The 25560-nt window shown below is 43.1% G+C and overlaps 1 protein-coding gene across 1 annotated transcript in view; it reads right to left on the bottom strand.

The window, feature by feature from the left end:
• DNAH14 (dynein axonemal heavy chain 14) overlaps positions 1-25560 on the bottom strand; it is a 605515-nt gene that overhangs the window by 480237 nt on the left and 99718 nt on the right. The window contains exons 8-10 of the mRNA XM_075925276.2: positions 24178-24290; positions 6998-7060; positions 5497-5635 (exon numbers count right to left, since the gene is read on the bottom strand). Coding sequence (XP_075781391.2) covers positions 5497-5635; positions 6998-7060; positions 24178-24290 — 315 coding nt within the window. The remainder of the gene's footprint in view (positions 1-5496; positions 5636-6997; positions 7061-24177; positions 24291-25560) is intronic.

Raw genomic sequence — 25560 nt, 5'->3', positions numbered from 1 at the left:
GAGGGCTGTCCCAGGCAGCTCTTTCCCAAAGAGCCCATTTACTTACAGTCTCCTTCTGTGTGCTGGTTTTTGTGTAGTCCTTTTCAGCCACAGGCAGTGTCTTTCCCCTCTAGGGCAATCAATAGCCTCTGCAGCAGCCTGCTAGATCTAAGCACTGCAGGCTTTCAATCCGAGGCTGTAGCTGCAACACAACAGGTCCTGGACAGGATATAAGGCTCCTCCACAGCAGCCTGGCTCCCCACTCCCAAAAATGGAGAGCCTCAGACTGGACAAGCCCTGCTTCCCCTAGTTTCCTCAAGGACTCATGGGAGTTGTAGTCTTTAGGGCTAGATTGCAGCACACAGGAGTCTCCCAGAAAAAGTCAGAGGCACCTTTAGAAAGGGGACTACATACCCTTTCAGCATGATTGTGAACCATTAATAACTACTTTTTATTACATATAGACAACTCATCAGTTACTATAAAGTGAGTGACCTAATTTGTCCACATACATCTCCTGCTTATGGATATTGATAGGCACCTCCATTTGTGAACTGTTTTTCAAAGTTTTGCATAAAGACAGATCTAGGCACTACTTTATCAAAGGCTACATCTTCTCTAGTTGCCTGTTCATGGGGGTATGGACAGATGCCCATGTGCCTTACAAATTTCTAAAACCGAGACATTAAAAAGCAGCAGATGCACCTTAGGCTCTTGTAAAATGGGCCCTAACTACCAACAGGGGATCCCAAATTGCAAATGGACAGCTCAATCTAATATATCTTGAAATCCAATTTGAAACAGAGGAGGGAAAATCTGTTTAATACTTTTGATGCCACAAATAATTAAAGAAAGCCTAAAAGATTTATATTCAGGCAAAAGGCTAAAGTTCAGACTGTACCTGGAGGTACATTTCCCAGGTACAGTCTGAACTTTACCTTTCCCCTCTATTATTGTGAATTTTTGGACAAAATTTAGGCAAGAAACTTGGTCAAGGCTTTACTAAAGTCCTATCCTTCAGAAAAAATATTTAGGCAGGACCAGACCTCTAAGTTTTCACCCACACATTATGCAGAGGATACTGCTACTAAAAAACTATTTTCAAGGACAGAAGATTTAATGGACAATTACCTAAAGGTTCAAACAGGGTTTTCATTAAACTAGACCACACAACATTCAGAATTAATGGAGCATATGGATCCTTTTTAGCTGAAATACATAAGAATACTTTTAAAAGGATAAAAATATATTAAAACCATCATTCTTAGGATGATAAGCAAATGCTAGTGAATCTAGATTCACTTTAATGGAACTAATCAACAATCCTGAGAATTTTAAGTACAGAAAGTAATCTAAAATGGAAGGTACATCACATTAAAAAGGTGAAATATTAAGACTCTGGGGTTAACCATCAAATCTTTTCCAAGCTGTTCAAGTGGAAAGCTTTTACTATTTAATAAAATATCCTAAAATATTTAAGAAAAGAATTTCTAAATGTGATTCAAGAAGTTAACTTCCAGGCTACCAAAACTAAGGATGACACCTTCATGTAAAGAACTGTCCCATTATTCTGAAAAAGTTTGATCTATGAGGGTATTAATAACCATCCAGAAGCCAGTATGGTCTGGGACATGCTAGTGCAGTGAGACTCATGGAAGCTGAATCTTGCTTGAACTTCACTAAAAGTTGCAGAATCAGTGGAATTGGAGGGTAAGTAACACATCCAATACTTTTTTATCTGAATCAAATGAAGAAAGTTTATACATACTAAATGAATTATTCAAAGCTTCATTCAACACCATATGTATGTAGAAGAGTATCTTTCTGATGCCACAATGTTCACGTCTGATGATATTTGGATGTTAGCAACCCAACCCAGGATGGAAGTATCATCATTAGAATTTGATTGGGGAAGCATAAATGGAAGGCCTTTGCAAGCCTGAGAAAGCTCTAACTAGTAATGAACAGACATGACTCATTGGAGAACTGCAGAGACAAACTATATAATGTCAAGGATTAGTGCTGTGAGGAAGGTTTGAGGGAGATAATGAGTTCACAGAAAAAGATTCTTCAACTGATGGAATCCTCTTGAGTATGTGGGGTTTGAATCTTCTCAGATCAAGACTAGAACGATTGATAAAAAGGTCTTTATGCTAGAAGGTTGGGAGAAACTCATGAAATCTCCATACCTGGCTTCAATCCATAGAAGAAAATTAACTAAATGAAAATGCAGTAAGGGATAATGGAACATTACAAGTTAAAAGTGTGAGAATGAAGGGGGGAAGAGGAATGGAAATGTTGACTGGAATAGTACTCAGGCAGGTGTTACACTCAGTGAAAGGACTATATCCAATCCAACTAGAAAACTGGGTGCAGATCAAGGAAAACAACTGAAATGCTTCTACATTAATGCAATGAATCTGGGCAATAAAATGGAGAAAAAGACCTGTTACTTGTTCTATAACTTATGTTATTCAAGATGTGTTGCTCATGCACACCTATTGTGGAGTGGACAAGCTTGTCATGTGTACCAGTGTCAGATATTTTTCCCCTGATAGCACCTAAAAGGGAGTGTTTCCATGACATGGTATAAGAGGCACTGCATTCTCCCCCCACCTTTTTGCCTGAGAGTCGGTTAATGGAAAAGAGTGTGATGAAGAAGAGGAAGAGGAAGAAAAATTATTCTTCTTAACCTCTGATGATAGGACAAGAACCAATAGGCTTAAATTGCAGCATGTAGGCTGAACATTAGGAAAAACTTTCTGTTGGGGTGGTTAAATACTGGAATAAATTGCCTAGGGATGTTGTGGAATCACCACCATTGAACGTATTTAAGAGCAGGTTAGTCATACATCTGTCAGTGATGATCTAGATGGTGTTTGGTCCTCTGGTGAGGGTCCTCTGGTGAGGGTAGGGGACTGGACTTGATAACCTTTCGAGGTCCTTCCAGTTCTAGCATTCTATGATTCTATGATTGTAACACTGAATTTCTGCTTGTCTGGAGTAATATTTAAGTATATGTGATAAAATTCAATTCTACTATCTGAAGAGCTGGAAACTGTGGCATTGGTAGAAGACACGGAGCTGAGAAAAGTGTGGTGCCTCTTTCAGGGAGTGGGGATTGGGCTGAAAATGTCAGTTCCTCAGAATTGTAAATGTGTTCAATGGCTTAAGTCACTAGATTTGACAGTATAACATCTTTTGAGATTACACACAAAAAACGGGGAAGTAGTAATGAAAGAGAGGTCACTGATACAGAGCCATATAATTTACCTTGTAAGCTGTGCACAAACTATGTGTGTTTTAACACTGCTAAATGTAAATACAAGAGTCTAGGGACAAAAAATGTAGGCCATGTATTCAAGATAAAAGATTCTATCCTGGTAAGTAGTGACAACGCAGGGGTGAAAGTAACTTCAGTTTCTTACAGGTACTGTTGTGTTGCACCTCCCTGAGAGGGGCTTAGGTCAGGGGGATGGGAGGGTACAATACAACAACAATACCTGTAAGAAATGTAAGTATGGGGTGCTCAGGGCAGGGAGAGGTATGGGGGTAAGCAGGAGTCAGGGTAGGAGCTTGGGGTGAGGAGGGGCTCAGGGCAGGGGGCTGGCGATATGGGTGGTGCAAGAGTCAGCCTTGGGGGACATGCTTCAGAGAGTACTTATCTATGCCTTCAAGTCCCTCAAAAAGCAGTAGCTTGAATCTGATCTTTCTCTTGAAATGATTTGGAGAAATAAATGTGCCCCTTTCCACCAAAGATCTTTTAACAGAAACAATTCTAGAAGGAATAATGGAGACAGACTAATCTGATTCAGCCTGGGTATGTCTACACTACCCCACTAGTTCGAACTAGCGGGGGTAATGTAGTCATCCGCAGTTGCAAATGAAGCCCGGGATTTGAATTTCCCGGGCTTCATTTGCATGAAGCCGGCCGGCGCCATTTTTAAATGCCGGCTGGGTCGGACCCCGTGCCGCGCGGCTACACGCAGCACGGACTAGCTAGTTAGGATTAGGCTTCTAATCCAAACTAGCTGTACACCTCGTAGAAGTGTCGACACCCACGCATCCAGACTATCGCGCTGAGCTGACAAACAGCTGATCAGCTGTCTGTCGGCTCAACGCGGCAGCCATGTAAATTTAAATGAAGCAGTGATTATTTAAATCGCCGCTTCATTTTCCTATGTCTGGTAGCCTAATCTACATGCCTCTGTCACCAGTCTAGACGTACCCTTGGTCAGAAAGCCTCTAGGTTCCCTGGCAGCTAAGTCCCTGCTGCTCCCCAGCTAGAGAAAGAGTGAATCTGACTCTTCTCCCCTCCAGGACCCTTTATTTATATTCTCCTCAGCTGGATCCTAATTAGCTAGTACCTACCTCAGATATGGGGCTTAGCTCTCTCAGCCCTCTCCCAGGGCTGGCTTTTACCCTTAAAGGGCCAGTACCCTCACAACAATGCATACAACTTTACAAATGGTTAAAAACAGGGGGGAAAACTGCTTTTCAGATCACCTTGTTACTTTATGGCAGACTCCATCAGTATTCATGTAGTTTGTCATCTGTATTGTGGTAGATGGCACCTAGGGCCCCCAATCAAGGATCGAGAATACACATATGATGAAAAAACCACAGGTGATAAAACCTAACTTTTAAATTGTACTTTTCATTCATAAATATCAAAGTGCTTTACAAAAAATATTAGTATCATTATCCCCATTTTATAGATAAGATGGGAAGTACAGATAAATGACATGCTCCAAACCACCTGTGAGATAGATTTTCAGCTTTTGGAGGACTATTTTAGGGCAAATGAATTAACATCACAATACACATTAACATACTGCATTGTGGTGGTGACACACTGTACAATTCATATACTTTAAACCACGCATATCAATTCTTAAATGATACAGGTTGAACTTCTCTAAACTGGGATGCTCTGGTCTGGTAAAATCTGTGATTCAGCAAAACCCCAGTTGTTCCAGGACCAGAGAGTCCTGGTGGAGGGCTGGTGGGGCTGTGTGTCCAGTGTTCAGCTGTATGGCTATCTGGCGGGGCTATGAGATTAGCACACGGTATCAGGGCCAGTGGCAGAGGGCCATCAGCTGGCTGCCAGAAGGCTGGCAGCTGGGATGCTAATGGCTGTACCAGGACTGTGGGGCTGATGGCAGCGGGGCAAGAAATGACCTTTCCTAGGCCAGAAAAATTCCTCATCCTGGACCAGTCAGATCCTGAAGGTGCCGGACCAGGGATGCCCAACCTATACTTCAAATTGGTTCCTATTATCAGTTGGCAAGCTGACACTGAATTCCTCCATTCACCTGTTTCGCTGGAAATGAAAACTCCGTAACCAGTCATATGCTCACATGACCCATTCCTGAAATGCCTTTATTGCCCTTTTCCAAAATTATCCAAGAACATCTTAATATATCTTTTTAATGTAATCACTAATAATTACTGAACTGTGATATATCAATTAATTTTTTTGTGTATTTACACTTAAAATATAGTTGCTTTGCTCACCTTTATCAAATAAATGGCATGATCTTCTAATCCTTTGCATCTATTAATATTACATGCATCTTCACATAGTCCTTGGATATAAAGCAAGCAGCTCAGAAATAATTCATCAGCCAAAAAAAGCTGTTCGTACATCATTGTTCTGGAAACAAGAAGAGCATCTTGAGGTGTAAAATTAATCAAATGCTTCTCGCTCTCTCTTTTGTGTGTGTGTGTGTGTGTGTGTGTGTGTGTGTGTGTGTGTGTGTGTGGTAAATGTTAAATAGACACTTCAGAAATATATAGTAATTGAAACTCTATACTATTCCCCCCTTTTAATTCTTTAGTTTAGCAATGAAGACATTACTGAACTTAAAAATCATGTAATTTTTTTGTGATGCATATAATTCTTTTCCTATTATTGACTAAATTAAATTTTGTTACTTCTAAACCAAATATCCTAATAAATTAAAGACAAGTGCCATCATAAAAGACTGATTCAAAGCTCTTTATAAAACCAATGGAGAGATTCCCATTGACTCCAAAGAGGTTTGGATCAATCCCTAGATCTGTAAGAAATGTAATGTTTATAATCAATAATGACCAGAAATATTTGAACTTCTACAGTATCTTCCAAACTAAATAAAGTTCTCAAACTCCAACTATGAGGGAAGAATGCCACCAAACGTAGTATCTTGATGTTCTTCAGAGGTTTCCTATCCAAGAACTAACATGGCCTAATTCATCTTGGGTCAAGATCCTGAAAATATTTATACCTGTGAGCAACTTTATGCAGGTGAATATTCAAAATTCCTTTTAGGGATGTGAATGTGTATCCATGTATACAAATAACTGATGAGACTCACTCATACTCTATTATTAACATAGTAATAAGCCTTAGAATCTATTAAAAGAATGTATAATCCCTAATCATGTCCATTACCTCATTGTGCTAGGCTCTGTACTACAAAAAGATTGTCCTTTGTGGGTAGATCTACACAGCAGTGTTATTTTGGAATAAGTGATGTTAATCCAAAATAACATAGTGCACATCTACACTACAAACCTGTATTTTGAAATAATGTTGAGCTGAAGGACTTTTTACTCTGATTCATGGTAGCCCTCATTTCACAAGGAGTAAGGGAAGTTGAAGGAAAAGTGTTCTTTCTTCAATTTCCTGCTGTGTAGACAGCTCCAAAAGCTGAATTATGCAATTTTGATTTAAGCTAAGCAACTGATGTAGCTGATGTTGTGAAGCTCAGTTCAATCTTAGCCCTGCAGTGTAGACATACCCTGTGATATTATGATTAACAGTAATATGTATATACTGCTGAACTTTCATTGCAATAATTTTTGTCATGCAGGTATCAATACAATAAAGATGCCGTAACACATTTTCTGTAATTGTTTCCTGCTGATATAACAAGAATGAAAGACTAATTTGCACTTTATTCAACAGGTATATTTCAGAACATTCAGTTTTCTTTTAATTTTTCTCACAAAAATATTTTGTATTCTAACTTACTTGCTCTTGGTTGTCTTAGCTTTTCGAACATTGATTTTCCAAGTGAAAAAATATTTCTTCATTCTAGAAAAATACAAATGGCAAATTTTTATCATTTCATAAAATGGTACCTAATAATTTCATTCCTGATAGCAGCATCTCCCACAATTATAAGGAAGTTTTACTCACCTTGTACAGCAAAAGGAAGTTACTTGCCCTGTGCAGTAACAGCTGTTCTTCAAGGTGTATGTCCCTGTGGCTGCTCCATGTAAGGTGACAGGTCATCCCTGGAGCCACAGAATCAGAGCTTTTTCATGGCAGTTAGCAGTCGGGCCACGGATTTGTAGCAGGTGGCTTGCACTGCTGGAGGTTGGACATTTCATATGTGGCCCAACTCCCCCCTTCAGTTCCTCATCTTCCAAAGAACAATTTGACTTTGAATAGCAGGGAGAGAGGGAGGGTCATGGAGCACCATGGGGACACATACCTCAAAGAACAGTCATTACTGCAAGAGGTGAGTAACTTCCTTTTCTTCTTCGAGTGATGTCTTTGTGAGTGCCACATAAGGTGTGACTACAAAGCAGTACTTACTATGGATGGCGGGAATTGGAGTCACTGTTTAATAGTGGCAGATAGAGCTGCTATAGCCACTGCTGTATCTGCCATCAGCCGAGATATGATGGCATATACATAGAGAAAGTGTGGTCAGATGATCAGGTAGCTGCCCAGTAAATGTTTTTGAGGGGCACACTGCTCAGGAACACCATGGATGCTGCTGTAGCATGAGTGGAGTGTGCTCTCAGCAGCGTCATTAGCAGTTTGTTGCGAAGGGAATGGCACTGGAGTATGCAAGCTGATAGTTTGGAAATACAATATGTAGAAATTGAGTTGCTCCTGGAATAATTTGCCGCAGAGACAAACAGACGTGGGGGACTTGTATAATGCCTCTGTCAATATAGAAAGCCAAAGCCCTTCTGACATCCAGGGTATGGAGCATAGTGTGTCTGGGACATATGTGTGGCTTTGAAAAAAACTTAGGCAGAACTATGAGCTCATTGATGTGAAAACAAGTGCTGACTTTAGGCAGAAAAGCAAGATGTAGTCTCAGACAGGGGTGGCCTGTGAGCATAGGCAGTCTCGGCAGTCGCCTAGGGTGCCGCCGGCATGGGGCTCCCGATGATGACATCATGGGGCGCCCAGGCGCCCGATGATTCCGTCACAACCATTGATGGCCATGCAAGCGGGGGCGCCGATCGCGCCTTCCGCCTGGGGCGCCAGCTGCCGCAGCCGGCCTCTGGCCACTCCTGGTCTCAGAGTCACTTTGTCTTTAGCAAATACTAAAGTGTATGGTGGGCCCGTCATTAGGGCTCCTATCTCGCTAACCCTCCTTGCAGAGGTGATGGCTACCAGAAAAAGTACCTTTATTGTGAGGAATAGGAAAGGACAAGTGGCCATAGGTTTGAAGGGAGGTCTCATAAGGGACTCAAGAACCAGGTTTAGGTCCCATGAGGGTGATGGGGCCCTGCAAGGAGGGTAGAGGTTTTGGAGTCCTTTGAGAAATCGTCTAGTCACCAGATGCGCAAATACTGATGACCCTTCACAATGTAGTCATGGAAGGCCGTAATGGCTGCCAGGTGTACTTTAGTGGAAGAATTTGATAGGCCACCACTCTTCAAGCCATATAGATAGTAGAGAACCACATGGAGTGGGGCTCTGCTAGGATCAGCGTGTGTCTGATGACACTGAGATGCGCTTTCATTTTTACAGGTAAGTTGTTCTAGTAGATTGCCTCATGCTATGAAGGAAGACAGTTTTTATTTGCTCAGAGCAACCCGATTCAGTGCCACAGAACCAGACAAGAGCCAGGCATAGGAACGAGGTTGAGGGCGAAGTAGTTTGCCCACATTCTGGGAGAGATTGCATCTGTGTGGGAAAGGATACGGTAATTCGATGGATATGCGCTGAAGGTATGGGAACCAGGTCTGTCTGGAACAGGATGGGGCCACTAGGATGACTTGAGCTCCATCTGAGTGAATCTTGTGCAGGTTTCTGGGGATCAATGGTACTGGAGGGAAAGCATAGTGAATTGGTTCATACCCCATGTAATTAGGAACACATCTCCCCTGGATCCTTTGCCCATTCCCTCCTGGAAACAGAAATGAGGGCATTTGGTGTTGCTCTTGGTTGTGAAGAGATCCGTCATCAGATACACTCCATTTTCTGCAGATAGGGCTATCACTGCTGGGTGAAGTTCCCACTCATGATCTAAGGCAAAATTGCAGCTGACAGCATCCACCATGACTCTATTGACCCCTGGTAAGTATGCTGCTTTTAAAAAGATCCCGTGCTGGATACACCAGTTCCAAGAGCCGGATAGTCTCTGCACAGAGGGATTGGGAACAAGCTCCACCCTGTCTGTTTATGTAAAACATGCTGGCAGTATTGTCTGTAAGTATGCAGATGGTACAATTGGTAATGGCCAAGAAAGTGTCTGCATGCATTCCTGGCCATTCTGAGCTCGAGTAGATTGATGTGCAGTATGGCCTTGTGGGGTAACCATTTGCCCTGTATCATCTGGTGGTGCAGGTGTGGGCCCCACCCTATCCATTGTGATCTGTAGTGATGGGTCTGGTTGGAGAAAGGGAACCCCGGAAAGGAGACTGTGGGGGAATGACCACCATTTGAGGGAGTCCAGCACTGGCTTGGGCACAACTACAGGCTTGTGCAATGGATGTTGCAATGGTGTATATAGCAATGCCAGTCAATGCTGGAAGGCATGGAAATGTAGGCGTGCATACTGGACCACCATGTGGCCCATCAGCTGGAAGCAGGTATGGAAAGTCGTAGGGGGGGTTGTAAGTAGAGTGGCGGCTAGGTTGCATAGCATATCAAATCTTTGCTGCAGTAGATATGCTCTGGCTGATATGGAGTTGAGGGGTACCTCTATGAACTCCAAGTCCTGTATGGGATTAAGAGTCAACTTCTGCTTATTTATGAGGAGCCTTGAGGAGTTGAAGAGTCACTTGGTCTTTGATACCATTTCTGCTGAGTCTGTTCTCATGCACCCCTTTATTAGGCAATTGTCTAGATATGGGAAGATCATAACCCCTTGATGCCAAAGGTAGGTTGCGGTGTCTGCTAGGGCTTTTGAGAAGACCCACAGAGTGGAGGATAGGCTGACGGGGAGGACCTTGTATTGGAAATGATTATCCCACATGGTGAATCTTAGGTAGCATCTGAGGGCAGGATGTTGAAATATGAATCCTACAGGTCAAGGGCTGTGAAACAGTCCCCTTTCTCTAGTGCAGGAATGATTGAAACTAGTGTGACCATCTTGAAGCACTGTTTTCGCAGGAACTTGTTTAGTTTGCAGAAGCCTAGAATTGGCCTCCAGCTCCCTGTGTGCTTCTGAGTTAGGAAGTAATTTGAATAAAACCCTCTTCCTGGTACAGCTCAGGGACCTCCTCTATAGCTCCTAGCTGAAGGAGCCGATTGATCTCTTGCTTGTGAGGTATCTGGTGAGAGGGGTCCCTGGAGAGGTACTGGGAAGAGGAGAAGATGGGGGAAGGGAAATTAACAGGATTGTGTATGCCATACGGATGGTTTCCATAACCCTCTGGCTGGATGTTATTGAATCCCAATGAGGGAGGAAGGGATCAAATAGATGTGTCTGGTTTTATTGCACTGGAGAATCAGGGAGATCGGGCAGACGCTCGACCAATGTTTCAAATTTGGATACCAGAGGACCATGAGTATTGTGGGTGCTTCCTATGTTTGCATTGTCTTGAATGATTGTATTTATATGGTTTGTTTTGAGGATGATTGTAATGTATGTCCTTGCTCCTATTATAGGGGCAGTAGCGCTTCTGTCTGTATGGTGACATGTACATGCCTAATGTGCGCAGAGTGGTATGTGAGTTCTTACTGCTGGGTTGGATCTCATCAGTTTTGGCTGCAAGGATCTCATGCTTGTTGAATGGGAGGTCCTCCACCTTGCTTTGGAGTTCTTTAGGGATCCCTACAGCATGTAGACATGATGCCCTCCTCATGACCACAGCTGTAGCAGTTGCCCTTGCTGCCGTGTCAGCCACGTCAATTGCTGAGAGAATGCAGTGCAGGCAATGGTGTGTCCTTCATGTATGACTGCCCTGAAGACGGTTTGGTGAACCATGGGCGTTCAGCTTGTGCACCCAGTTGGTATATCAGCCTGGAGCTGCATGCTGAATAACGGGGTATGTCTACACTACCACCCTAGTTTGAACTAGGGTGGTAATGTAGGCAACCGGAGTTGCAAATGAAGCCCAGGATTTGAATTTCCCGGGCTTCATTTGCATCTCGCTGGGCGCCGCCATTTTTAAATGTCCGCTAGTGCGGACATTTAAAAATGGCGGCGCCCAGCGAGATGCAAATGAAGCCCGGGAAATTCAAATCCTGGGCTTCATTTGCAACTCCGGTTGCCTACATTACCACCCTAGTTCAAACTAGGGTGGTAGTGTAGACATACCCAGGGAAACCAGGGCTGTCTGGGCCTGCATGGGACTATTACAATGAGTCTGGCTTTGTCCCTTCTTAGCTTGAGTATTATGCAGAGAAGGAGAGGAATGGGAGGGAAGGTATAAAAGAGTTGTTGTTCCTTTGCCTATGCCTGCCCTTGAGCAGTATGGGGGCATTTCTTGTTGGTACTGGTTGCAAAAAGGTCTATTAGAGGGTGATCCCAGTGTGAGAAGATTGTGTCTAGAACATCGCAATCAATCTGCCAATCATCCTTTTGGGGCAGTGATCAGTTTAATGCAATGGCCATGGTGTTCAGTTCACCTGGTAGATAACAAGCACGAGGGTGATGTTGTGGGAAAAGCATCAATTCCGCAAGGTAATAGCTTCTGTACACAGAGTATGGGAATGGGCGCCCCTTTGTCTGTTTATGTAAAATATACTGGGGACATTGTCAGTGAATATCTTGATGTGCTTGTGTGCAATTGCCAGAAGGAATTGTAGACAGGTTAGTCGTAAGGCTCTTTGTTCCACTACGTTTATGTGGAGTGACTTTTCTTTTGGGCTGTGTCTAGACTGGCCAGTTTTTCCGGAAAATCAGCCGCTTTTCCGGAAAAACTTCTCAGCTGTTTACACTGTCCGCTTGAATTTCCGCAAAAGCACTGACTTCCTACTGTAAGAAATCAGTGCTTTTTGCAGGAATACTATGCTGCTCCCGTTCAGGCAAAAGTATCTTTTGCGCAAAAGGGCCAGTGTAGACAGCTGAGATTTGTTTTCCGCAAAAAAGCCCCGATCGCGAAAATGGTGTTCGGGGCTTTTTTGCGCAAAAGCACGTCTAGATTGGCCAGGGACGCTTTTCCGCAAAAAGTGCTTTTGTGGAAAAGCATCCGTGCCAATCTAGATGCTCTTTTCCGAAAATGCTTTTAACGGAAAACTTTTCCGTTAAAAGCATTTCCGGAAAATCATGCCAGTCTAGACGTAGCCTTGGTGTCCAGAGGCCCTGTGTTGTTAAGCTTCCCATGTGTGCCCCCCAGCCTGTGAAGGAGGCAACTGTTTTATTGGTGGTAAAGGGCTCTGTTGGTTGGAACGGAATTCCTGTACATAGGTTCTGTGCCTTTGTCTACCACAGTAGTGCATTTTTTACCATGATCGGGATGGAGAGAGACCTGGTGATGGAATGGTAGTGTGGTCTGTAGACCATACTGAGCCAGACTTGAAGGCATCTCATGAATAGAAGTGCATTGGGGACCACTGGTTTGCACGCTGCATGTGACCATGCAGCTGAAGGCAATCATGTGCTATGGCCTGTGGCATCAAGCTACCTTATTGAGGTTAGAGCATGTAGGGACAAAGTGAGAAAGGCTAAAAGTCAGGTAGAGTTGGACCTTGCAAAGGGAATTAAAACCAATAGTAAAAGGTTTTATAGCCATATAAATAGGAAAAAAACAAAAAAAGAAGAAGTAGGACCGCTAATTACTAAGGATGGAGTGGAGGTTAAGGATAATCTAGGAATGGCCCAGTATTTAAACAAATATTTTGCTTCAGTCTTTAATGAGGCTATTGAAGAGCTTAGGAATAATGGTAACATAAAAAAGATATGGAGGCAGATATTACCATATCCGAGGTAAAAGCCAAACTTGAACAGCTTAATGGGAGTAAATCAGGGGGCCCAGATAATCTTCATCCAAGAAGATTAAAGGAACTGGCACATGAACTTGCAAGTCCATTAGCAAAAATTTTTAATAAATCTCTAAACTCAGGGGTTGTACCATTTGACTGGAGAATTGCTAATATAGTTCCTATTTTTAAGAAAGGGAAAAAAAGCAACCCGGGTAACTATAGGCCTGTTAGTTTGACATCTGTAATATGTAAGATTCTGGAAAAAGTTTTGAAGGAGAAAGTAGTTAGAGACATTGAGGCTAATGGCAATTGGGACAAATTACAACATGGTTTTACAAAAGGTAGATCCTTTTTTGAGAAAGTAACAGATTTTTTAGATAAAGGAAATGCAGTGGATCTAATCTACCTCGACTTTAGTAAGGCATTTGATACAGTACCACATGGGGAATTATTGGTTAAATTGGAAAAGATAGGGATTAATATAAAAGTTGAGAGGTGAATAAGCAACTGATTAAAGGGGAGACTACAGCGGGTCATATTGAAAGGTGAACTGTCAGGTTGGAGGAAGGTTACTAGCGGAGTTCCTCAGGGATCAGCTTTAGGGCCAATTTTATTTAATCTTTTTATCGCTGACCTTGGCACCAAAAGTGGAAGTGTCCTGATAAAATTTGTGGATGACACAAAGTTGGGAACTATTGCCAATTCAGAAAAGGATTGGGATATCATACAGGAAGATCTGGATGATCTTGTAAATTGAAGTGATAGCAATAGGATGAAATTTAATAGTGAGAAGTGTAAGGTTATGCATTTAAGGATTAATAACAAGAATTTTAGTTATAAGCTGGGGACACATCAGTTGGAAGTAACGGAGGAGAAGAAGGACCTCGGAGTCCTAGTTGATTATAGAATGACTATGAGCCGCCATTGTGACATGGCCGTGAAAAAGGCTAATACGGTCTTGGGATGTATTAGGTGAGGTATTTCCAGTAGGGATAAGGAGGTGTTAGTGCCATTATATAAGGCATTGGTGAGACCCCATTTGGAATACTGTGTGCAGTTCTGGTCTCCCATATTTAAGAAGGATGAATTCAAACTGGAACAGGTACAAAGAAGGGCCACTAGGATGATCCAAGGAATGGAAAACCTGTCTTATGAAAGGAGACTCAAGGAGCTTGGCTTGTTTACCTTAACCAAAAGAAGGCTGAGGGGGGACATGATTGCACTCTTTAAATATATTAGAGGGATAAATACCAGGGAGGGAGAGGAATTATTTAAGCTTAATACCAATGTGGACACAAGAACAAATGGATATAAGCTGGCTAGTAGGAAGTTTAGACTTGAGATTAGATGAAGGTTTATAACCATTAGAGGAGTGAGGTTCTGGAACGGCCTTCCAAGGGAAGTAGTGGGGGCAAAAGATCTATCTAGTTTCAAGATTAAACTAGATGGGTTTATGAAGGGGATGGTTTGATGAGATAACATGATCTTGGTAACTAATTGACCATTCATTATCAGTGGGAAATAGGTCAATGGAGGGATGATAGGAGTTACTAGAGAGAACTTTCTGGGTGTCTGGCTGATGAGTCTTGCCCACATGCTCAGGGTTTAGCTGATCGCCATATATTTGGGGTCGGGAAGGAATTTTCCTCCAGGGTAGATTGGCAGAGGCCCTGGAAGTTTTTCGCCTTCCTCTGTAGCATGCGGTACAGATCACAGCTGGAGGAGTCTCTGCATCTTGGGGTCTTCAAAGTATTTGAAGGCTTCAATATCTGAGATATAGGTGAGAGGATTATTCTAGGAGGGATGGGTGAGATTCTGTGGTCTGCACTGTGTAGGGGGTCAGACTAGATGATCATAATGGTCCCTTCTGACCTTAAAGTCTATGAGTCTATGAGACTACGTGTAGCTTGTAGACCAGGTCCCTGATCTTTTAAAATCTTTTGGTGGGCCACCGTTGAATCCCTATGAACTATATGGTCTGTACCGATGTGAGTACTGACTTTCTTACATTTACTAATAGACCTAAGGACTAGAAGCAAGTCGTGATGGTGTGGATGTTGTTGCAGGACTGTGCCTCTGATCTGGACTTGATTAGGTAGTTGTCTAGGTAAGGAAAAATGATGATGTCAAGTTTCCTTAGGTAGGCAGCAACTACTACAAGGATCTTGGAGAAAACTTTCAGTGCCACAGAGAGTCCAAATGGCAGGACTGTATATTGGTAATGGTGCGTACCTTGGACAAAGCAGAGGGAGCACCTGTGGGCAGGATGAATATGCACATGGAAATAGGCGTGCTGAAAGTTGAGACGCGAAAACCAGTCACTGAGCTTCAGAGAGGGAATAAATAGTGGTTAGCGTTACCATCTTGAACTTCTGCTTCCTTATGAATTTGTTAAGGGCTCTAAGGTCTAAAGTGGTTCACCATCCACCATTCTTCTTTTGAGCAAGGAAACAGTGTAACTAGAATCCCATCCCCTCATTCCTCTGTGGGACCAATGCTATAGCGCCCAATCCAAGGAGATGATAACTTCGCATTGTAGGATATCTTTGTGAAAATGGTCCCTGAAGAGGGATGGGATAGGTGTGTGGGAAGGGGCAATAGAGATAAAAGGAATAGTGTATCCAGTACAGATGAATTACAGCACCCATTTATCAGTTGTTATGGACTGCTATGTTATGTAAAATGGCAGAAGATGATGGTTAAATTTTTTTCAAAAGTTAGCAGCTCTGGAGCAAGGGAAATTGTTTTTGGTCTCTCGACCGAGGCCTCAAATTTGCTTGTTTGGCTGGGGTGGCTGATTTGCAGCACTGATCTGGTTACATCTGTGCTGCTGCCTACTCCAACCATGTTGTTGCTGAGACAACTGGTTCTTTCTATGTTGATAGTAGGTATATGGTGGGGGGGGGGGGGGGCATTATGTGGGTCTTGGGTATGGCTGGTACCTAAATTGTTGTCTTCTGGTTGCAGGTGTATGAATACCCAGGGAATGCAGGGTCACCTGTGAATCTTTCATGGAATGGAGGACCTTGTTGGTTTTTGTTGAGAAGAGCTTCTCAACCTCAATTGGGAGGTCTTCCACAGTGGACTGTATTTCCCTGGGAAATGCTGAGGAGTTAAACCAGGAGGCTCACTTCATAACAACCGCTGTGGCTGTTGTGCTAGTAGCTATGTCAGCGGCATCAAGGGGAGCTTGCAGGACTGTGCATGAAATCACATTCCCCTCTGCAATCACTGCTTTTCTTTACCTCTGTTTTACCATCAATAAAGGTATTGAATTTTGAGTAGTTATTGAAGTCATATTTTCTAAGTACTGTGGCATAACTGTCAATTCTAAAGTGAAGGGTGGAAGATGTGTAGACCTTTCTACCAAAGAGTTCAAGACATCTGTTGTCTCTGTCAGTTGGGGAGGATCATGCCTGGTGTTGGTTTATTTCTCTGGTGTGCAACTTTGACTACCAGAGAGTTAGGCGGTTGGTGGGTAAATAAAAATTCAGATCCCTTGGGAGGGAGGACATAATATTTTCTATCTTCCCTTTTACAAATGGGCAGTAAGGTTGCAGGAGTCTGCCAATTCGTATGCTGGGTCCATAACTGCAGAGTTTATGGGGAGCACAATCTTTGAGGCAGGAGTGGCCTGAAGTGTAATAAAATGAGGGAATGAGACATAAGCCCATATAGCACAGGCTTGATCTGTGGCCTGAGGCCTAGCTAACAATGGACAAAACACAGTGAACATAAAGCAAACCAAGCTGTGAGCAAAAGCAAACCCCTGCTCACAGACCTTGGCATGAACAGGGCCGAGACTAATTGGTAATTGGGACTTATCATGAGTTGTAAACACACAGCTCATTGAAAAAGACCATGGTACCCACTCCCCATAAGTACCAACTCAGGTGCAGGGAAGGGTCTAAGATAACAGCCTGATAGATGTTTACTCCCCACAAACCTCTAACTCAGGTTCAGGAAAAGGTCGAGACTGATACATCATGGATGGAGATGGTCTAATCAGATCATGAGGCACAAGGTGATTGGTGGCAATTTCAGAGGGTGGCAAACTCACACTTCAGCAGTAATGTGTTTCTACCTGTATATAAGGTGGTGTCTAGGGGGAGAGGGGGGACAGTCTTTGAATGGCCTCGGAGTGCAATGGAAGTGTTCCATTGTTTTGAGTCATTTCATTGTTTATGGGGTACAAATGCGTAGTGGTTCAGTAGAGTCTATTGACAACTATTAATGTTCTTTGCTTAACAATAAACCTGGCCTGGCACCTGTGATCCTTATCTGATTTGTGGTCTTTGGGGGCTCTCTTGGGGTCTGCTGTGAAGACTAAGTGCACAAGTCTACACAGCACACATCACTGAGCACATACACAAGCATCCTTCTGGTTATCATCATCAACGGAGTCAGAGACGCATGAGGACATTGAGACAGTGAATCCTGGCTTCTGCTAACTAACTGCATTGCTGAACGGCTGCCTGAATAACTGCATGAAGTATGCTGGTAAGTTCATGTTGGGTCTCAGAGACCACCTTCATGGCTATGTTGAGATGTGCTGCCACCCTTTTGAAAAGGTCCTGAAAAAACATGAAGCCATCAGCTGCCGTGGGAGATGATGGCATTCCTGCTTCATCTGGTAATGATGATGAAGTGTCAGGTGAGGTATCTGGTCCTGATTCACTGTTTTGCTGATCCAATGGTTCCTCCTGAATTCTCTGAAGGGATGGACACTGGGCAGGGGTCACGGGCTGCTTGTTTGTTGTCTTAGTGTGTTTTCTCTTAAAACCATATCCCCATGGGCTCCAGTACTGCCACTGTGTGCTGTATGGCATGTGTGGTGGCACCAAAGGTGTGGACCACGGGGGGGATTGTGGGCCCCATTGAGTGTCTGAAATTGGGATGCAAGGTCAATACAGAAGCCTTGGGTGAAAGTTGAGGTGAGAAAGGTAACTCCGCTCTGTTATCCTCATTGCTAGATAGTAGCATGGGATAGGAAACATGCCTCAATGCTGCTGTAGCTGACGATGTATTGGTACCAAGGAAAGGAGAGTTAAAGGTAGAAGAAATGGCAAAGTCCTTGCTCTGAAGGCACCTTGGTGCTGGTGTAAACGGTGCCATTAGTGATGGTGTGGCAGACGGTACTGATGTTAGTTGAGCATCTGTCAGTACCAATAGCTGTTGTGGTACCATGACAGTCATGGCACCAGCGGTTGTACTGATAGTACTGGGATCCAGTGCCACTAGGAGCTGTGGTGCCAAATGCTATATTATTGGTACTGATTACTGTTTTTTTTCCGGTGTTGCAATGGGCACCGAGGTTGTTGAGGCAGGCATGTATGGCCTGTGGCCTCAGTGCTGAGTTTTTGTACACTCTGCTTGATGGTGCCAGAGATCCCTGACACAACATAAGTGCTGAGGCGTGGTGCAGTCTCAACTCCCAGTGGCATACTGCTTAGACAACTGTGGTTTCTGAGGTAAGGAGGAGGGCTCACTTTCGTGAGGATTTCTTCCCTTTATTGGATCTCTGTTTTTCAGGCACTTGGGTGAGTGTTGGTCCTTTTCAAGCCTTAACATCTTAAGATAGAGTTTTCTATCCCTGCATGTATGTGCCTTAAGTTTAGCACAGTGGTGGCAATCCTGCTGCACATGGTTTTCACCTAAGCATTTTATGCATTTGGAGTGTCTGTCTGACGGGCATCACATCATTGCAGGTGGAGCAGCATTTAAAACCTGGGGATCCAGGCATTTCTTGTCCAACTAGGGTAAGTCTGAAGCAAAAGGGAAAACAACTTGGATAACAGGGTTTTGTTTTGTTTTTTGTGGGAAGATGAATTTGGATGAATAACGAAGGAAAGAATAAGAACAAGTGAAAACTTTTAAATAAAACTAACACACAACAAGAGAATTGCCCTCACTTTTTGAAGGCACTTGAAGTAATAAGTAGCCTAAGGCTGAGGTTACACTGCAAGTGTGGCTTTCTGTCTGCCATGAGGACTTTTTCCTTCAGGCTGCCATGAGATTCTATCCTTAAGTAAAGGAGATGGTCTCTCTGAGCTGCTTTTTCAAATTTCACACAAGCCATTCAACTGAAGCCATAGATTTCAAGATTCAAGGCCAGCCTTGCCTTTGGTAGATTGCCTTGCCAGGTGTTCACAATCACATCATCAGAATACATATAAGACTTTTCGTTGAGAAAGCCATGTTAATCCCAAGTCTCTGCTATGACTGGGAGATGTAGGTGACCTATAGAAAACACCAGCATTTTCTTTGGAAAATCCACAACAAAACATGGGGGGATCAATCACCTCAGTAATGCCTCCTTTAGAATTGAGGTCTTGGTTATCCAGCACCAGCTAAGGTAGAGTGGGCACTGTGTGCACATGTCTAAGGGTGTGTCTAGACTACCTAGTTTTGTCGACAAAAGTGGACTTTTGTCGACAAAACTATACCAGCGTCTACACTACCGCTGAGTTCTGTCGACATAACGTCGACAGAACTCAGCAGTTTTGTCGACGCTGGTATACCTCATTTTACGAGGCATAACACCTTCTGTCGACAGAACTCTGTCGACAGAAGGTGTTATTGCCTGTAACATTGCGTCCAGACTACGGAGGTCTGTCGACAAAGCAGCTTGCTTTGTCAACAGAACTCAATGTGTCTGGACGCTCTTTGTCGACGGAAGTTTTGTCGACAGTATCTGTCGACAAAACTTCCGTCGACAAAACGCGGTAGTCTAGACGTACCCTAATATATTTTTTTAAAACTGCTTCCTGCCCAACTCGCCAAAGGAGAAAGGAAACAGGGAAGCCAAAGGAATGTTTTACAGCAGTGTTTCTCAAACTTTTTTTTTTATAAAGTACCCCTTTTTCAAAAAACAAATTATAAGTATCCCCAATGCACACACCCTCCCTCAGAGCCAGGCATCCCCAGCCCACCACTCTAACCCAATACACCCATCCCTCCCCCAGAGCTAAGCACTCCGGCCCCCCCCACTCCAACCTAATGCCCCTCCTCCAGAGCCAGGCACCGTCAGCCCCTGCTCTAACCCAATTCCCCTCCTCAAGAGACAGGCACCTCCAGCCCCCTCTCTAACCCAATGCACCCCCTCCCCCGCTCCAACCCAATGCCCCTACCCCAGAGCCAGGCACCCCAGCCCCCACTCACTCCAACCCAATGTCTCTCCCACAGAGCCAGGCACTCCCAGCCCACTTGCTCTAACCCAATGCTCCTCCCCTCCCCCAGAGCCCAATGGTAGCCAAAGGGAGGGGATGAAGGTTTTTTAGAGATGTGATTTTATACTCTTCAGCAACACACTAATGAAATATTTTAAGGCAAATTTTAAACTAAGTCCCTGTAGACTAACGTAGTAAATTCAGAAACTGACAATATATATCTGGGGTTGGCAATAGGAATGCTTATTGGTTAACGGTCCTGGTTAACTGCAAAATCCACACACAAACATACGATGTGCTCTACATTTAAAACTTGGACCAGCCTGCTCGTCTGAGTTTTAAAGGAAGAGCACACAGGGGAGCCACCTGCTGCCTTGCGCTGCCGCCTCTGATAGAACTGCCACAGAGTCGCCTCTGTACACAGTGGGCTCAAGATCACCACGGAAAGAGGCTGCTCCATGGATGTTGGAGCAGCCTCTGTCTGCAGGGAACTTGGGGCTCTACAGCATTCTACCTGTAGGTCGAGTAGTGGCAATCAATTCATGTGTTCTTTACTATGAAAGAAGGATGAAAAGCACTTCTCAAAATCAAATGTACACTATTCAAAGTCTTCTGACAAAAAGCAAAAATAAAAATGGTTTGGCATACCTGATAGACTAAGGTTAAAATAAAGAAACAAAAAGCCTTTTTTAAAAAAGGAATCTCTGTCTCCCAAGAACCTAAAGAAAGTACTTTTTTTATTTTTTGATCATCCTTAAATATAACTTTAGAAAGAAGATCCATTTATAAAACTAACAAATTATTTTAAAAGGTATTGTCAAGTTATCAGATTAAAACACATTAAAACACAGACTGGCTAACCTTGTGAGGAGGGCTTTAAACTAGGTTTGTCGGGGGCAGGTGAGCAAAGCCCACAGGTAAGTGCTGAATGTGTGGGACTGGGAGATGGGTTGGAAATGGGGGGGACTACGGCCTATAATGGCAAGGAGAAAGGAGGGTCAGGGCACAACAGGGAGGCAAGATCAAATCAGTATCTTAGATGCCTATATACAAATGCGAGAAGTATGGGTAATAAGCAGGAAGAACTGGAATTGCTAACCAATAAATACAACTATGATATCATTGGTATTACAGAAACCTGGTGGGATGGGACGCACGATTGGAATATTGGTATGGAAGGGTACGGCTTGCTCAGGAAGGACAGACAGGGAAAAAGGGAGGAGGGGTTGCCTTGTATATTAAAAATGTACACACTTGGACTGAAGTGGAGATGAACGTAGGAGATAGCTGTGTAGAGAGTCTCTGGGTTAAGCTAAAAGGGGTAAAAAACGAGGGTGATATCATGCTAGGAGTCTACTACAGGCCACCTAGCCAGGTGGAAGAGGTGGATGAGGCCTTTTTTAAACAATTAACAAAACTATCCAAAGCCCAAGATTTGGTGGTGATGGGGGACTTCAACTATCCAGACATATGTTGGGAAACTAACACAGCGAGGCACAGGCTATCCAATAAGTTTCTGGACTGCATTGGAGACAACTTTCTGTTTCAGAAGGTTGAAAAAGCTACCAGAGGAGAAGCTGTTCTGGATTTGGTTTTAACAAATAGGGAGGAACTAGTTGAGAACTTGAAAGTGGAAGACAGTATAGGGGACAGTGATCACGAAATAATAGAGTTCATGATCTTAAGGAAAGGTAGAAGGGAGACCAGCACAATTGAGGTAATGGATTTCAGGAAGGCAGATTTTGATAAGCTCAGAGAACTTGTAGGTAAGGTCCCATGGGAAGCAAGACTGAAGGGAAAAACAACTGAGGAGAGTTGGAAGTATTTCAAAGGGACGTTGTTAAGGGCCCAAAAGCAAACAATTCCGCTGTGTAGGAAAGATAGAAAATATGGCAAAAGACCAGCTTAGCTTAACAAGGAGATCTTGCATGATCTCAAAATAAAAAAGGAGTCATATAAAAAATGGAAACTAGGACAACTAACAAAGGATGAATATAGGCAAGCAACACAGGAATGCAGGGGCAACATTAGAAAGGCAAAGGGACAAAATGAGATCAAACTAGCTACAGGCATAAAGGGAAACAAGAAGACCTTTTATAAATACATTAAAAGCAAGAGGAAGACCAAGGACAGGGTAGGCCCACTGCTTAGTGAGGAGGGAGAAGCAGTAACAGGGAACTTGGAAATGGCGGAGATGCTCAATGACTTCTTTGTTTCGGTCTTCACCGAGAAGTCTGGAGGTGTGCCTAACGTAGTGAATACAAGCAGAGAGAGGGTAAGTTTAGAAGATAGGATACACAAAGAACAAGTTAAAAATCACTTAGGAAAGTTAGATGTCAGCAAGTCACCAGGTCCTGATGAAATGCATCCCAGGATACTCAAGGAGCTGATAGAGGAGGTATCTGAGCCTTTAGCTATGATCTTTGAAAAATCATGGCAGACAGGGGAGATTCCAGAAGACTGGAAAAGGGCAAATATTGTGCCCATCTATAAAAAGGGGAATAAGAACAACCCAGGAAACTACAGACCGGTCAGTTTAACGTCTGTCCCAGGGAAGATAATGGAGCAGGTAATTAAGGAAATCATATGCAAACACTTGGAAGGTAATAAAGTGATAGGGAATAGCCAGCATGGGTTTGTGAAGAACAAGTCATGCCAAACTAATCTGATTGCTTTCTTTGATAAGATAACAAGCCTTGTGGATAAGGGAGAAGCGGTGGATGTCATATACCTAGACTTTAGTAAGGCATTTGATACGGTCTCGCATGATATTCTTATTGATAAACTAGGCAAATATAACTTAGATAGGGCCACGATAAGGTGGGTGCATAATTGGCTGGATAACCGTAGTCAGAGAGTTGTTGTTAACGGTGCTAAATCCTGCTGGAAAGGGATAACAAGTGGAGTTCCTCAAGGGTCTGTTTTGGGACCCGTACTGTTCAATATCTTCATCAATGATGTAGATATTGGGATAGAGAGTACGCTTATTAAGTTTGCAGATGATACCAAACTGGGTGGGGTTGCGACTTCTTTGGAGGATAGGGACATAATTCAAAATGACCTTAGCAAGTTAGAGAAATGGTCAGAGGTAAACAGGATGAGGTTTAATTAAGAGAAATGCAAAGTGCTCCACTTAGGAAGGAACAATCAGTTCCATACATACAAGATGGGAAGCGACTGTCTAGGAAGGAGCATGGCGGAAAGGGATCTAGGGGTCATAGTGGACCACAAGTTGAATATGAGTCAACAGTGTGATGCTGTTGCAAAAAAAGCAAATATGATTCTAGGTTGTATCAACAGGTGTGTTGTAAGCAAAACTCGTGAAGTCATTCTGCCGCTCTACTCTGCACTAGTTAGGCCTCAGCTGGAGTACTGTGTCCAGTTCTGGGCGCCACATTTCAAGAAAGATGTGGAGAAATTGGAAAGGGTGCAGAGAAGAGCGACAAGAATGATTAAAGGTTTTGAGAACATGACCTATGAAGCCAGGCTTCATGAACTGGGCTTGTTTAGTTTGGAAAAAAGAAGATTAAGGGGGGACATGATAGCGGTTTTCAAATATCTAAAAGGGTGTCACAAGGAGGAAGGCGAAAATTTGTTCCTCTTGGTTTCTGAGGACAGGACAAGGAGTAATGGGCTTAAAGTGAAGCAGGGGAGGTTTAGATTGGACATTAGGAAAAAATTCCTAACTGTCAGGGTGGTCAAATATTGGAATAAATTGCCAAGGGAGGTGGTGGAATCTCCCTCTCTGGAGATATTTAAGAACAGGTTAGATAGACATCTGTCAGGGATGGTGTAGACAGAGCTTGATCCTGCCTTGAGGGCGGGGGGCTGGACTCGATGACCTCCCGAGGTCCCTTCCAGTCCTATTATTCTATGATTCTATAATATTTTAAAATATTATTTTTTCTCTCTCTCTCTTACCTGACACTGGAAAATATATTCAAATTACATATTGCGTAATAAAATTGTCTTTCACACAGCCATTCTATTACAGGAATTATTTCCATTTCTTCTGCTTTGTGTACTACAGAAAACTAGAAAATTGAAATAAGAAATAGTCATTACTTTATCTTAAACAGGAGTTCAAGAACCATTATGTAGTTTTCACAATTGCAATACGTAATTTATCAGCTACACAGTGATTCTGACATTTTATTAACAAATTGCTCTAATAAACAAAATCTGGTTAGTAATAGTAGCACAGCAGCTGAAAGAGTTACTATGCTTTCTGTAGATTTCTCTCTGATCTTTCAGAGAAGATAGCAGCTCCTATGATCAACTCAAGAGATCAAATAAAGCAGGTAATTGTTCTGCATCAATCATTAATCAGCAAATTATGCCTTCTTTCAGCTGGGTCCAAACAGTAAAAGCACAGGGCTTCCTGTAGTTTAAAGATTTCACATAAGGATTGAACTTCAGGAAGCTCTGAGTCCTGAAAGAGGTCTTTTAGGTATTCTATCCCAGAATATTGAAGGACCAATAGCTTAAACTTGACAATGTTCAGATAGATAGCCATATTAGTCTGATCTTGGTAAAACAAAAAAAGCAGTCACGTAGCACTTTAAAGACTACCAAGATGGTTTATTAGGCAATGAGCTTTCGTGGGCAGATCCACTTCTTTAGATCAAGGGTTCCCAAACTTTTTGACACGGGGACCAGTAAATCCATTCACAAGCTTTTGGAGGACAGGTAACATTCATTTGCATATTTGCATATCAGTAAGCAAATGATGAATATGCAAATACATTGTTTCTGGTCCTCCCAAAACCCCCAGTGCCAGCATTAGCAAAGCTTTTGATACAGTCACCCACGATATTCTTGCTAGCAAGTTAAGGGAATATGGATTGGATAAATGGACTGTAAGATGGATAGAAAGCTGGCTAGATCAGGGTTTCCCAAATTTTTACTTTAGTTGGAACCCTTTTTTTTTTCAGTACTGTCTTTTGCAGCCCAAAAAAATAAACGCATATAAAAAAAAAAAGAATGAAAAATGAATAAATTTTCAGTGTTTCACCCGACTGCATCCTCCTCCCAGCCTGGATCAGGGCTTGGGGGACCTAGCGCCGCATTAGCACTTCAGGAGGCGGGAGCAGGAGCAGATTGGGGGTAGGTTATCTGGCTAAGAGGGAGGGTGCAAGGAAGGGTAGGATTGCCAGGTGTCCGGTTTTGTACCGGACAGTCCGGTAGTTGAAGGTTTTGTTCGGGAAAGAAATTGAGAAATTACCAGACATAAAATGCCTGGTATCTTCTAATTAGGTGTATCAGACCTTAGCTGTGAACTGCCTGGCTGGTAGATGTGCTCAC

Source organism: Pelodiscus sinensis, chromosome 3 (genome assembly GCF_052426305.1).
Source record: "Pelodiscus sinensis isolate ZL-2025 chromosome 3, ASM5242630v1, whole genome shotgun sequence".
Taxonomy (NCBI): domain Eukaryota; kingdom Metazoa; phylum Chordata; order Testudines; family Trionychidae; genus Pelodiscus; species Pelodiscus sinensis.
This window is presented reverse-complemented; position numbering and strand designations above follow the sequence as displayed.